Source organism: Dipteris shenzhenensis, chromosome 8 (assembly GCF_047967505.1).
Source record: "Dipteris shenzhenensis isolate YYH24624 ecotype China chromosome 8, Dip_SZ_1.0, whole genome shotgun sequence".
Lineage (NCBI taxonomy): Eukaryota > Viridiplantae > Streptophyta > Polypodiopsida > Gleicheniales > Dipteridaceae > Dipteris > Dipteris shenzhenensis.
Genome location: NC_141603.1, coordinates 37,674,724 through 37,690,369, shown reverse-complemented (window position 1 = coordinate 37,690,369; position 15,646 = coordinate 37,674,724). Strand labels below are relative to the sequence as shown.

At 44.8% G+C, this 15,646-nt stretch overlaps 1 protein-coding gene and 1 pseudogene across 2 annotated transcripts in view; both read left to right on the top strand.

Moving 5' to 3' along the window:
* LOC147899461 (vesicle docking protein) overlaps positions 1-15,646 on the top strand; it is a 60,681-nt gene that overhangs the window by 1,426 nt on the left and 43,609 nt on the right. Inside the window, exons 3-4 of one of the 2 annotated variants that reach the window (XM_087378114.1) lie at positions 8,588-8,638; positions 8,892-9,044. In XM_087378114.1, coding sequence (XP_087234240.1) covers positions 8,588-8,638; positions 8,892-9,044 — 204 coding nt within the window. The remainder of the gene's footprint in view (positions 1-8,587; positions 8,639-8,891; positions 9,045-15,646) is intronic. The other variant, XM_087378115.1, reaches the window with a different exon arrangement.
* On the top strand, positions 11,678-14,280 carry LOC147899463 (uncharacterized; annotated as a pseudogene).

Below are 15,646 nucleotides of genomic sequence, written 5' to 3'. Positions count from 1 at the left end.
CTATGTGGGTGTGCCAGCCCAAACAGGAGTAGGAATTTAGTTTGGGCTCTGGTTCCGGTTGGATCTGGGCCGGGTTTCCCAAGGTAGGCGGGCAGATCTAGGGCTGTTTTTCCAGCACTTGGGGATAGGGATCGATGGCGAATCGGACTGCTAGGGTTGGTTAACCGTGGTTGGCAAAATTTGGGTCAGATCAACCAACCTAACCTAGGTTGGCTAGTGCAGCTCCATGGGTTGGCTGTTTTGCTGTCCTATATATAGGGTCCTCCTCTCATACTTATGGTATCCAATTCCACAATTCGACACACACACGCGCGCGCGCACGCACCCACACATGCATGTGCGCACGTGCCCATGCGCCTTGCCTCATCTCTGATTCACATTCTCTCTCTCTCTCTCTCTCTACTTAGATTACAAAGATAGGGATAGGGGACGCAAGCAGGCCCATTTCAAAAATGAAGTTCTTTGAGCTAGATCGCACAGATCATGGTCCCACGGGTAGTTGGAGAGGTAGAGATCGAGAGCCAACAGCACGGCAACCAGACAGAGGAAGGATGTATAGATCATGCTTGGGGGTTATCCCTTCTGTGTTTAGACCCGGGGCTTGACCTTCGTGACCCACAGAGTTACCATGGCCCTTGTCAGACGCAAAGTTACAGTCAGGAGGACATGTCGACCCACACATACAGACAACCATCAGCGTTCTATCTTTGACCTTCTACCACCACCTTCACGCCAGTCATTGGGTCTGCACCTCCAGGAGACGCCGAGTATCTTCCATATTCACTAGACTGGACTTGGGATTGGATTTGATTTGATACGATGATGGCGATAATGATGTTGATGTTAGGACTGTGTAGTACTGGCACCTTCTATGATTATGTGACTTTTTTAGCATCTAGAATCGGTGATGATGCTCGTTTTAGTAGCTCCAACCTTTCAGCATGTTGTATCAACTTTCTTATAGTTGTAGCCCCGTTGGTCTTTCGAAGTGATTGGAGGCGTCTAGATCGAGGCTGATTGTTGCTGAATCCAAGATACTGTTGCTGCCCATGTCCCACCCACCCTTAATTGCATCGTGCATGGATGAGACCATTGCCTATGTCTTGATTGTGTGGTGATTGCACAATATAGCGTCGCATGGACAACTTGGGCAGAAGGTGAACCACTGTCGAAGGTGATCTGTGGACATGGCGAGTCCAAGACACATGCGACTGCTTGGAAAAGGTTTGTGTGCTGCTGTTTGGAGATTTGCTGGAGTGTATTGCAGTGAGTGGTGGGCAGATCACGTGCGTGGAAGGAAGGCCAGCCATTTGTGGAGCTCAAGGCATGCCTGAGAAAGGCTGAAGCAAGGCATGGACTGCAAGAGGAGAAGCTGTTCCTCCTTTCCTTGCCTTTTCCTCTTCTTATTTATTCCCACCCTCCCTCCCTATCAGAATGGCTGTTCATCTCACACTCTGAATTTCGTGTGTAAGATATTGGATTGGTTCCACGACACCCCTTTGCGTGAACAAGGAGGACATACTCAACGGCACCAATTATGATCATAGGTCTCAAGGTATGGTTCATTCACAAGGGCCTATGGGGATTGTTCAGGGATATGAGCGGAAGCCCAAACATCCCAAGAACTCGATCCATTGGGATGCTGCCCGGGAGGACGCTTCCCTAGAGGAGCTACAGGATTGGGAGGACCGTGACTCAAAGGTGCATTCAACATTGATAAGTGCTTTTGAGGTATGGACGATCTTATGGTAGGTATTTTGCTATGTGAGCTACCACTTTGTAGGGTCATCTATACAATCTCGAGTTCAGTGCAGGAGTCTCATGCGAACGTTCTTGATGAAGGCGCCATGGTCATCCATGATCATCTTCTGGGAATGGGTGTTGCCTTATCCTCTCTTCATTTGGCTGCCCTTATCCTCACCAAGCTTCCACCAAAGTATGTTATGGTTTCTTGAGTTTTGCGGTGCTAGGTTGCTACATCTTAGTCGGATTTCGATGACCTCTACTCCCTTCTCTCTTGGAGGAGGAATTTTTTCTCTTATCTTAGGGTAAGCTGCGGGTCACTTCGGGTAGTGTTGAAGCACATTCAATAGTGCAAAAGAAAGGATAGAGTCGGCGCTATGGTTGTGGGAAGAGAGGTCACCTAGCCAAAGATTTCCTGTCGAAGGACAAGGGAAAATAGACAAGTTTGATGATCCTAGGGCAGCCCTTGCTTAGGATACTCAGATTGCTCCTACTTTCTAGCACTGAGGAGTGGGTTTCCCCACGTGCCACAGCCAGAGAGGTCTTGTGGGCGGGAGAGCAGGCTGACTACAACTCCACAAATCGGTATCTGGCAAGCAAGGAAGGCTCAAGTTACATAGCTATGAGTCAAGACGTGTTGAGATGTGTTCACCAGTTCATTGCTTATGAGCTACAGAGACATGGATAGGATGTGTTCGGAGCTCATCGATTGGGGTTCGTGGATGTGATGTATTCACCAGGGAATATTGGGTGTGATTTGTACCACAGGTTATCGTTCTTCACTTGGAATTCATTGCACACTGGCAGGATATATCGAAGACATGCATATCTCTTTGCTGTTTGTGGTGGCATTCTCGAACGAGGATCTAGGCTATTAGGGCATATCACCAAGGTGTTTCTAGTATTCACGATGTTAGACGGTCCATGGTTGCATTTTCATCAGCTTTCTTCTTTGGCATATGTGCTCACTATGAGCTATAGAGAGGTTGTTTGGAATTAGGGCATCATGAGTGAGGACTTCTATGTGGGTGTGCTTGCTTAGACAGGGGTAGGACTTCCGATTAGTTTGGGGTTTCGCAAGACGGGGCCAGATCTAGGGGTGTTTTCCCAGCACTTGGGGACAAGGATCAGCAGCGGTGAATCAGGCTTTCAGGCTTGGTAAAGTCTGGTTGGGTAAACTTGGCCGAGTAACCTTGGTCAGGTCACCCCTGTCAGCTTCGGGTCAACTGACCGGATTTGGGTTGGTTGACTGGACCTGGGTCGGTTGTTTTGCTGCCTTCTATATGGGGCCCTCCTCCCCTATTGATGGTATCCATTTCCACTCTCTTTCACACACACACACACACACACTTTTTTTTTGGGGGCAAAATAACCTTTCATTAAAAGCAATGTACATTGTAGCTGTCCCAAAGTGAGGCATCTACTTCTTTCTCTTTCTCTCTCTCACACACACACCGGCACCCACCCACCCACACACACACACACACAAAAAAAAAAAGAAAGAAAGAAAGATTATTAAAGTCTTCGAAAGACCGATGGGTCTATGAGATTATGAGAATCCTAATACAAACAAATTGTGAGGGTGGAGCTACTAAACGAGCATCCACACCAATGCAGAATGCAAAAAGGTCGTGTTAAGTACTACATAGTCATGTCAGAGTGATTGACGACACATCAATATCATCATGATCATCATTCTCCTCCTCCTCCTCATTATCAGGTCATCTAGGTGGATAAGATAGCGGAAGCATGAAGTCGGCGATAGAGTGCTGTCGACTGCTCGTGGGCGTGGTCCTGTGTCGTCTCTTGGTCATAGCTCTATGCCTAACAAGGGCTACAGTGACCCCTGTCGGTCGAGCCCCGACTTTGAACAGAGAAGGGATATCCCCAAGTGTAATTTGTGTGTTAACGCTCTGTCTAAGCTGTCGTGTCACTGGCTCTGGATTTCGATCATGTTGGGGCCTCGTAGTATGGGGACATGCTCCGGTTGGAAGAACTCGGTGATCGAGCTCTGAGAGGGGTCTACCAAGGAGGAGGTCTCTGCTCCTGTCTCTGTGATCGAAGTAGACGCTCGCGGTGCTTGACCACCTCATGGATGAAAGCCGCCAAGCATCTTTGGTTTGGATAGGAGAGAAATCGAGACAACACTCCAAAACTGTCCCTGAAGAGGTAGTAGAAGCGTCCTTGGATCTCATAGTAAACTGGGCACTTGAAAATGAAATGCTCCTCCGACTTGACCTCCTGTATGTCACATAATGTGCATATGCGCCTCTCCCGGGGTAGAATCTCTACCCTACCACTCTCAATGTGCAATCTATGTGAAGAGACCCGAAACTTTCCAATAGAGATCCTCAGTGAGTGGGGTACGTGGATCTGCGCATATCCTGGTAGGTCAATGAAACCCTCCTATGTGATATGTAAACAATGATCCCCGTAGAAGCTGAGCTTCACTGGAAGCTCGCTTGGTCTCAACCAGGTTGAGAATGTGTGTAGCTGTAGAAGATCCTCGCGGATGACTTGGTTGACAAGAGAGGAGAGAACTGCGCGTCAATGCTATACTAGAAGGGAGGGAGTCTATCCATGTGGAGCCCCAATCGCTCAAATCATCTCTCTTGTGTGCATACCAGCATCTCAGGTTACGTGCTATTGATAGTGCCATAGAAGAGGACAATGCTAGCCATGGTAATTTGATGCGCCCAAAAGTGCAGTCCCCGTACCCTCTAACCCGGTATAGGTAGGTGATAACTTGAAATACTACATCTAGCTGTAGTGGGGATGACCCAAACTCAGCCTGAATAATCTGGTGAGGGATGGACGGCTTATTGCGAAGCCCACTCTATATCTGACAGATCCGCCCCCCAACAAGGGCTGCCGTATATCCCTGCTGGACGGACCAAGGAGCCAAACAACAATCCCTTGGTCCGCGGATCCTGAAAGTGTGAGCGGAAGCACTGCCTCTTTAATTTGGCCAATGAAGCGTATCCACTGCTCAAGCAGGCGTGCATCACGGGTCTCATAGTGAAGATAGGTCTGGAGAAGATAATTACAAGGTATGTATATGACGAAACAATCTCAATAGGCGACCTGCCAAACGTGAATTGCTCTCGGAGCATAATGGCTCCAAATCTATTGAAGATCATGACCTTTTGTTTTACCAAGGTTGACCTTCAAATCATGGGACTCACAAAAGGACTGTAGTGCATCAAGGTGTCTCTGGAGGCCCTCTGCTGATGAAGACAAAAGTGCCACGTCATCTGCTTATAGCAATATCCAGATCAGCGTGCCAACTAGAGAGCATCCATCCCCCCCCAGTGTCTGCATAATTGTCTCAAGCTTGTCAATGTAGAGGCCAAACAGGGTGGGTGATAAAGGACACCCTTGTTGGACCCCAATAGTGCTCATGATCTCCGCTGTCCACCCCGATCCTGCCTAGACTTTGCGTGAGACTCTCTCGTAAAGTGTTATGACGGCCCAAATGATCTCTTGGTCATATCCCAAATCTTGTAGGCATAAGAGGAGGCGGCCTCTCGGAATTGTATCAAAGGCTTTGCGGAAATCCACAAAGCAACAATATACCCTTTGCTTCCATGCCCTCGGAATATCGATGGCTGGTCCCGTAAGACTGATCTACGCCGTTGAGCTGAGAGTCGTGCATGAGTATCATGGAATCGTATGATAAGGGGCTGCTCTCGATTGGGATCTTTCCCCACCTGCCATGCCCTCTCAATCCTATGCTTAGCTACCCTAAGAGTAGTGGCCACAAATGCAGTGGTAGCACTCATTGATGTAGCCTCAGTGCGTGGAATACCATAGACTCTGATGTTGAGAGCCTTACTGGCTCTCCGCTGCTGCTCCATGAGAGTGGCCAAAATGGTTGCCTTCGCATGTTCTTGTTTGGCCACGTCTACCCATCTGGATGTCTCCTCGATGACGAATTGCATGCTCGCAATCTATGCCTTGACCATTGGGGTACTCCCTTGGACTGCATGGATGGCTGCTACCTCCTGTCGAAACTGCAAGATGTCCTGTTTGAGCCCCTGGATGTGGCCAACCTACTCCTAAATGACTTGGGCCTGCTCCTGGGTGAAGCGGGCTTGCTCCTGTGTGAAGCGAGTCAACTCCATCTCGTGTACACGAATGCTGTGTACCTCCATGAGTGGTGATGGGTTAGAGAGCTGCAGATGGGCGGGAGTGGGAGCTGTGGACGGAGCGGAGGAGGGCAGATGGGAGGAGCATGCGAAGGGTCAGGCAGGAGAGAGAGAGAGAGAGAGAGAGAGAGAGAGAGAGAGAGAGAGAGTTTGTGCACAGTTTCTATGCAATATACCAGTGCACCTTGCCTCATCTCTGATTCGCATTCTTTCCCTCTCTTGCTGTCTCATGTTTCACGCTTTCACATCTGCAACGTTTGACAAAAGCAATTGAACGAAAGTTGTTGGGCTTATGTCCACGTGGATTGGCTTAGGTTCTGACATGTGTCCCAGGTCCTCCATAGGTTGTTGCGATAACAAAGTTTTAAACTGCACATGTGGCACTATGCCACGTATTGTTCTTGGACTTAATCTAGCCTAGGGTTTAGGATTCCTACGAAACCTAATGTTTTTCTTTGCATTTCACATTTTGTGCAATCAATTTCAGTTTCTCAAGCTTTCTCCAACGTTTTGTGTTCTCTCCACTCTCACATACTTCAGCTGTGGGAAACTCCCTTAGACTTCATGAAGGCTTCAAATGCAGCTGCTTGTCAATTCCTTGTGTGTCCTCTACTCTTGGATCACGTGTGGAGTTCATAGGTGCACAAATTGTATGTAGAGCTGTTCTGGAAGGGTTGCTCTGATATAACTTGAAGAAAAATGGAGAGGAGAGCACACATACCCAAAGAGCCGTCCTGAAATGAATTGCACACATTTGAGAACAAAAAGAAATTGAGGGTTTTGCAATGAAACCCTAAACTTGAACTAGGATGAAATCCTAAAGTGACACATGGTGTGCCACTTGTGCAGTATTGACTCATACAGTAGATACCTCAACTTAACAAACTCCCTTCTTTCCTTTGTTCTTTTACTTGTTCTACCAAAAATTATAACTTCTAAGATGAATATATTCTAGCGTGATGAAGGTATATATGTTCACTTATACAGTAGACACCTCAACTGATCTCACATTGATGTAGAGCTATGGGAACATAAGCGTATATATATAGAGAGAGAACTACCTCAATTGATCTCACATTGATGTAGAGCTATGGGACCCTAAACATTGATTACACACGTCTTTGGTTGTGTTGAAACGTAGCCCAGTGTCTGACACACAAATGTACTGAAAAGGTGAAATGAGGGCATTATATTCCCAACAAGGTCTTCATTGCCTTGTTCAAATATGATTGCACTTGTGCTAATCTTCCATATTGGCAAAGATTGTTGACCAAAATGAACCCCTAGTTTGTTACGGTACCGGGTTGCCAGTTGGGAGTTCGGCTCTGCTTCACTACATTTTCCAGGCAGCAATGCACTGGTTCTTTTATGATATGGTATACAGGATGTGCTGTTTTGTCGGCTGGCGCTTGTGGATTCATATTAGCCATGGTAGTTCTGGAAAGGCATCATTCAGAGACTTAGACAACTGTTTGAACGAAAGTGAAAACAGCCATGACGAGTCAATCAGCACAGGCTAACAAGTCGAGTACTCCTTAGAAGATGCATAAGGTATCGCTAACTCTCTCAGGTGATTATGCTAAAGTTACTTGGGAATTTGAGAAAGAGAATGGATGTCTGCCTGATGGCTCAAAGGGTTTGAGTTTGGTTTAAGGGATTTTGATTCTTACGATTCCCAGTTCTTTTAAAAAAGCAGGTTCACTAAGCAGACTATTGTTTTTTTTTAAAAAGAGCATGATGGATCTTAAGGAAAAATCTTCTGCTGAGGATAGAGAGTTGGTTTGCAGGATCACACTTGAGCTCACTTTAGGTCAGACCTTATATTTCACAATCAAAGAGAGTCAGTCTGGTTGGAATGGGCATCTAATCCCATATGGCAGGCGTAGTTTGGCTCAGGGATTTTTGGGAAGACATTTTGAAAGGCCTTTTGGCTCATGACTAGAGAAATGGAAAGGTCACAATCTTTAAATGAAAGAAAGAGAACTGAGCTAGTACTGCGATTGTCTGCAAGGGCTACAAATGAGATGTCTGCAACTGACAGCCTCTTCTTCCCCCCTTGTAATGATCCTACCTGTGCCTGAGCAGAATTATGGATCAATTGAGCTTCACCCTGCCATAGTTGTCCTTTTTTGGGTAGCCTCTTCTCATTCTCTTCCCATGTTTTAATTTTCTGATTCACATTGATCTCAATGAATCTCCTGATGAGTGTTGCCAATATGAGCTTGCGATGTATTTTTCAGAAACCATCAAAATAGGGTTGATTCACAAATCATGCCTGAGGATAAAACCACTACACAATGTCCTTTACTGATGGGAATTTCGATGCTTAATCTTCAGAACAATGAGCTTGTAAACATGTGAGTTGGTTTTGCATCCCTTTTCCTATTGGTCTGGTTTCTGATAGAAATCTTCTGAGGGAGCTGTAAAGTGAGCAGTATTGCTGCTTAGTTTATCCCAACTAAGGGCCTTTTACCACCAACATAAGTACTTCAGTGAACATAATAGTTGACACTAACAACACAATTACTTTCCCATTGGTACCCATATGCGATGCATAAAGATGTCTCACCAATAAATTTCGGATCTATCATTGTAGAAAATGGTATATCTTAATGTTGTCATGTCCATACCCTGTGCTTACAATTACAATTGCTTCTTCTTTTAAGGGCTTTCAAATGAGTACCCATCTTGTATAGTTTCAACCTGGTCTCGACCTTCAAAAATATGTAACTAAAATATTGATTAAAGTAGCATTCCCATTGTCCACCTTTAAGTTAAACCCTTATTTTCTATATTTCAACTTGTTTCCCTTCACACAAGGTTTTAAAGTACCTATTTCCTAGGGGTTAATTTTCCAAGCATCTTTAACATGCCATTAAGAGATATGCACACTTCCATTAAAGTCCTTAAGTAGTCTTCTTAACTAGTAGTGGCAATAGGTCCTTATCGAGCTTTGATAGTAGCTATTTCTTTGAAGAGCTTTTGTTGTGGTATTTTCAGGCAGCGCAATGGAACATGGTATACAACAAGCCTGTTCACAAGGTTCTCGTGATGACATCTTCCCTTTTAAGTGATGCACACCGATATATACTGCGCTGCTTACGATTGCACAGTGCTGTGGAACAATGCATGATTTTAACATCAATTTCAGAGGTAATATGGTTTTTGAAGGTTCTATCGTTGTGTGCAAATGCTCTGTTTTCACCAATCAGCAAATTCACTAAGATGACATGCTCATGATAATGTTGAATAAGCCTTGCAATTCATGGCTCATTGAAGAAGAGTACATCATGCATTGTCTCTGTTTTCAAGTTGAAGAGTAGTGTTTGTTGCAATTTTCACAAAAGAAAGCAGTCTGCTGAGGTTAATGTAATTATGTGCTTGTGTGGAATACAATTGTTACCTGTTTGGGTGGATGTACACCAAAAAGCCATAAGAACTTGCCAAAAGCAACCGAGCTCTCAAAATTTGCCCAAGGAAGTCCAAGAAAGCACAAGAGGAAGGACAATGCCAAAAGAGATGAGGCACAGTCTCTCTCGGAGCTAGACATCTGTGACAAATAGAGGAAGCAATGTGTCGTTGTGCCAAGAGTTGTCCATGAGGAAGAACACCCAACAAAAGTCTCCACAAGAAAACCTGTTGACGGAGAGGAATCTTAGAATACCAAATCTGTCTCAAACGTTTCCGCCACCATTTCATTAAGATGCCAAAGCTGATTTGCCTTTTGTGAGATAAATGGTGGAGGAAGTAGAACTTTATAAAGAGAAGAGACAGTAATATGTGCAAACTGCAGAGGACGACATGACAAGCCCACAGAAGAAAGTGTCCAGTCTAAGAAGACGATCCTGTAGATGCAATGGAGGAACCGGCTGAAAAGGTTGGAGCATCAAAGTAATCTTATGCCAAAGTGGACGATAATGCATTCCAAGGTCAAATTTGGCAACGGCCAAAGGAAAAGTAAGGGGAAATCCAGCATCATCAATAACATCCTGAACCAAATGAATCCCCTTGAGACTCAGAAAATACGAACGTCGAGGCTTGTGCAAAGCCAAAGGAAGGGAGAACACTCTAGACCTATGTATACTTTCATCTCTGAAAGAGTTGCCCTGCAAGGAATCACTGCCATGCCAATCCAAGTGGGAAAGGATATGTTTTCAATCCATTAACAAATGGGAAACCAAAGGACAGCCAGGGATTTTGCTTGTCACAGAACCAAAAAGAAACTCCCACTGGGAAAGCTGCCAAAGACCAAAAGCTGGAGATTCAACATGCAAGAGTAAATGACGAATCATGGCAGCCCATGGTTGAGAATCTTGCAAAAACTGCAGCATGAGTTTTCCCTTATGGGCAAGAATGTGCTGTTGGATATTGAGAATATTAAGACCTCCATGCATCTTTGGAGAACAAAGTTGCTGTACCTGAAGCAAACACAAGCTTTTTTTGCCATGGCAAGAACACCAGAAGATTTCCAAAACCTCAGACATCAAAGAGGCAAGATCAGCCTTGCTGAACATAATAAGAGGCAAGTAGAATTGAATATACGCCATCAGAATAGATTGCACAATTTAAAGGCGAACATGCAGAGGCCAAGTTGCCAATTTTCAGTACTCCAGCTTTTCTTGAAAGTTGCGAGAATCCAATTAGATTGTTGATGAGGAGAAAGTGTCCAACTCAAAGGATAGCCAAGATGACGAACCAATTGAGTTAGTGGGATGATTTCTCCAGGCCATAAAAGAGAGCGCCATTCCTTGGAATGCAAAGGCAACAATTTTGATTTTTGAAAATTTACATGAAGCCCAGCAGCTAAAGAAAGAGCTTGCATTAGCTCAGAAAGATCTTGCTTTGTATTGCGGGGAGTGAAAAAAGAATCATCTGCATAAGCTTGAGCAAGCAATGGTTTACTGTCATGAATTTTCAAACCATGTAGCTTATTCGTAGCTACGAGATTATCCATATACTGAAGCATGGGGTGCGTGGCTATAGCATATAGGAGTCATAGTCACAATGAAACGCGTTTCATTGAATTTGAAACGTTTCGAAACGTGCAGCACGTTTCGAAACGTTTCATGTTCAATGAAACGTGGCTAGGGTAAGCTTACATAAGAGTTTGCAAGGGCAAATCTCTTGTACGTCTCCCGTACGGCGGCGACGCGGCGCAAGGGGCTTTTGGACGACAATCACGACACCTGCAGGCTAGGGGCTTTTTGACGAGTCACGAGTCACGACAGTCACGACAGGACACCCGCAGGCTGCGCCGCTAGGTAGCTGCTAGCTCCAAGCGCCTTGGCCCCTACGCAAGGCTCAAGGCAGCAATCGAGATTCGATATTCACATTCTACAGTCTACTCCAACGCCTTTGAAGTTTGAACGACGAACAGGTCCCAGGAGCGCCCAAGTGCATCGTGGACGCGTGACGCAGGTACATTAGCTGGCAGCTGGCTGCTTACATGCATGACGAATCACGATTCACGATAGAAGCCTGTACTATGTAGCCCCTTTTGTCCGTTGCGTTGGAGCGTGGCAAGCTGCATGCTGCATGCATGATGCTGCTAATTGCCAGCTAGCTAGCTATTAGCTAGCTGCTGTGAGCAATGAGCATTGGAAGCAGTTGGTTGGTCTTGCACGAAATAATTGTAATTTATTGTAATTTATTGCAAGACAAATTACAATAAATTTTGTAACATTCACGATTCACAATACAAAATTTATTGTAATTTGTCTTGCAAGCTTGAAGCAACAAATAATCAAAGGGATCTATGGTTGTCTTGCAGGTAGTATAGCTTAGAGATGGGGCGAGCAAAGGACATTGTTTGGGAGCAAGTGCATGTGGAGCAACAGTATGGTGCTTCGGGTTCGAAACAATGGAAGTGTAAGCATTGTGGTGGCTCATTTTGTGGTAGTGCACCTTGTGTAAGGGCACATCTTCTTGGTATCACTGGAAAGGGTGTGAATCCATGTGTAGGAGAAGTTCCAGATGATGTAATTCTTTCCTTGGGAGGCACACCAAGTGGCCCGTCAAAGAGGGCACGAGTTGAGGCCTCATCAACACTAGTACGTCCTGGATCTCCTCCCAGGAGTCCTGTTCTATCTGTGACATCTGGACCCCCTCCTCCACTTTCACCACCTACACAAGGGGCTTCTTTTTCTATTGGTAGTGCTTCCACTAGACGGGCATCAGTGCGAGTTGTGAAGCCTCCAAGGTTTCCAAATTCAACCAGGTTACCACCCAGGCCAGGGACTTTACGAGCTAGTTGGGTCACAACTTTGCTTGCATCTGCTCGTCGGGCAACTCGCAAGCTCTTTTATGAGTGTGACCTTTCCTTTAACCTTGCTCGTACTCTAGCTTTTCAGGAGTTCGTTCAGGCAGTGGCTGAGGCTGGCCCTTCATTTAGGGCTCCATCTTCAGAGACTTTACGCACTCGGGAGCTGAAAGCAGAGGTAAGTTGAGAAGGAGCTGCAGCCTATTAAGGCATCATGGGCTAGATACGGGTGCTCCATTTTGTGTGATGGGTGGTCAGATACCAGGAGGCGCCCGCTCATTAACATTCTTGTATCATCTTGCGTGGGTACTATGTTTTTGAGATCCATAGATGCATCAAATGAATCTCATACAGGTGAGTACATTTACAGCCACATTAAGAAGGCAGTAGAGGATGTGGGGCCTCAGAATGTAGTACAGGTGGTTACAGATAATGCAAGTAACTGTCAGCGCATGGGTGCGCTACTTGAGAGTGACTATCCGCATATCTTTTGGACTCCCTGTGCTGCCCACAGTTTGGATCTTCTTATAGAGGACATAGGGAAGCTTCCTTGGATTTCCTCGGTGGTTGACAAGGCACGGAGCATGGTGACTTTCTTGACGAGGAAGCATAGAGCCCTTGCAATTTTTCGGCAACATAGCTCCCATGAGATTCTGAAGCCCTCAAAGACCCGCTTTGCCTATCTCTTTATAGTCTTGTCACGCTTGGTAAAGGTGAAGCCTAACTTAAGGCGCATGGTAGTCAGTGAGGAATGGTTGAGCTGGGATAAGTCCAGCAAACCAAAGGCACGTGCCTTTGAGGACATTGTGTTTGATGGTGATTTTTGGCATGCAGCTGAGGAGATTGTGGGGATTGTGCAGCCCCTTTTCAGTACCCTTCGACTTGTTGATAGAGAAGGATGCACAATTGGACTCGTGTATGAGTTCATGGAGAAGGTTGGAGAGGCATTGAAAGGGTGCACATGGCTTGATGCAACAAGGTAAATGCAAATCAGGAATCTTGACTTTCAATTCACTGTTGGCTGCAATTAATTTTCTTATTTGCAGCTTTAAGGAATTGCATGTATGATGTTACATTTGTATTTAGAATCTAGAATCTAGATTCTAGGTTTGCAGCAACCTAAATATATTTCATTTGCACCCTACAGAGAGCAAGAGATTATGGCCTTGTGGGAAAAAAGATGGACATGGTTCCATAGGCCTATTCATGCAGTAGCACACATTTTGCATCCTCTATGGAGGAGGGAGGACCAATCGGATGATGCTGAGTTGACTGCAGGGTGGACAGGTTTCCTTGAACGTGCATATCAAGATGCAATATTGCAAGATGCTTTGGAGGACCAACTCCTCTCATTTAGGAACTCCTTTGGGGAGTTTGGATCAGCTCGTGCATGTCTCCGTGATGGTCAGTTGAGGCCTGTTACCTGGTGGGAGAAGTATGGTCGGGGCACGCCGGAGTTGAAGCGCATTGCCCTCCGAGTCCTTTCACAAGATTGCTCATCTAGCGCCTGTGAAAGGAATTGGAGTGTGTTCTCACTTATACACACTAAAAAAAGGAATAGACTAGGCACTGGACAACTTGACAAGTAATTCATAATTTTGTGTGTGAGCACTCCGGCCTCAGCATATCTATTTTCTTTTATATCATATATGCACTCAGCACACAGCTCATTATTAGCATTTGAATTATAGTTATGCTACAACCTACATGTATTTACTGTTAATTCATTTGGTGTATGGTAGGCTTGTATATGTCCATGCCAATCTACGACTTATTCGACGAATGAAGACCATTGAAGGTCCACAGGAGGTGGATCCTGATAAGATACGTGTGCAAGTCCCTGAGGATGAAATGCTTCATCCTATGCATGAGGATGATGATGCATATGCATTCATTGCTGAGGAGCGGGCATCGTTGGCACGTGCCACACGATCTCAGGCAGGCAGACGAGCAGGGAGAACAGAACCAACTTTAATAGCAGCCGCTCCAGAAGAACAGGAGACCTCCTCATCATCAGAAGAGGATTCATCCACTTCTGCAGATTCTGATAGTGATGATGGGGAGGAGGAGGAGGAGGGGGCTGAGGGCCAGGGAGAAGATGCCCGCAGCCCAAGCACCTACAGATCTTGATTCTTGCTGATTAACTTGCTACTTTCTTTCAGATTTCAGTAGAGTTTGAACTTTAGTTTTGTTTGAAATTTAAAGTTGATGCCTTCACTCTTGACTCTTGAGTTATGTAATCTAGGTTCTAGTCTATAGACTAGCAGACTATTTACAAGAGTGAAACTGAGAACTTGATTTATGTCCAGACTCCATGGTTGTGATTCCTGAACTTGTGAAAACTGAAATATGATAAAGTTTAAGGCTTGACTCTTGAGCTTGTAAATTGTAATCTGAAATCTGATTTTTTGCGACCTATCTAGATTCTAGTATCTACTCAACTGAAATCTAATTTCTAAAATTTAAAGGCTTAATTGAGCTTTGTAATCTACACTCTATTCTAATTTCTAGCATTGGCCATTATAGGCTTGTTGATAAAGTTGAAGGCTTGATTGAGTTTTCTAATCTGGATTCTGGAGTCTATAATCTATTCTACCATTGGCCATTATAGGCTTTCTGTCAAGTCTTGACTCTTTTTCTATGTTTTTAGCTAGTTTTGCACAGTTTTGGCATACCAAATGTATGCATGCATAAAATTTATATTTTTTGGACCCAAAAAATACAATTTGGTTTTTTGAAACTTCACCTATTATTTTGAAACGTTTTGAAACGTTTCAAAACGTTTCACGTTTCGACGTTCTGAAACGTTTCATTGAACTATGATAGGAGTGCACTAAGTAGACAGCCTTGATGCACCGAACAACGAAGAGTCCATGCTTCAGAGATATCCCCAGAAAGAATGCAAGCAGCTTGACTGTCACTATAAAGCCAGTAGATGATATGCTGCAATTTTTGCCCAAATCCCAAAGCATGCATGCATTGTCTGAGAGATGAAGTCCCATTGAATAGTATTAAAAGCCTTGGCAATATCAACTTGCAGTAAAAGAACATCCTGCTCTGTGTATTTGGCATACTCAATTCGAACATAAGCATTTCTGATGTTATCAGTGATATGCCTGCGAGGAACAAAACCATATTGTAGAGGATGTAAACCATCATGCAAGTATCCTTTAATATGATCAACCACCATTTTGGTGATGATTTTATAAATGACAGGCATAAGAGTAATGGGTCTCCAATCAGCCAATGATTCACAAATTTGCTTTTTGGGAAGAAGCTTTACTAGCCCTTTTTTCCAAGAAACTGGCATATGTTGCTGTTCCCAGGCATGGTTGATCATACGTAGCGAAATGGGCTTGAGAAGGTCCCAGTATTCAAGAAAAAATTCCACTGTAAGGCCATCCCATCCCGGAGATATCCATTTACCACATGATCGGACAGCAGTGGTCAATTCTGTTTCAATGAAAGGGCATTTGAGCTCAAGCACTTGTGCATG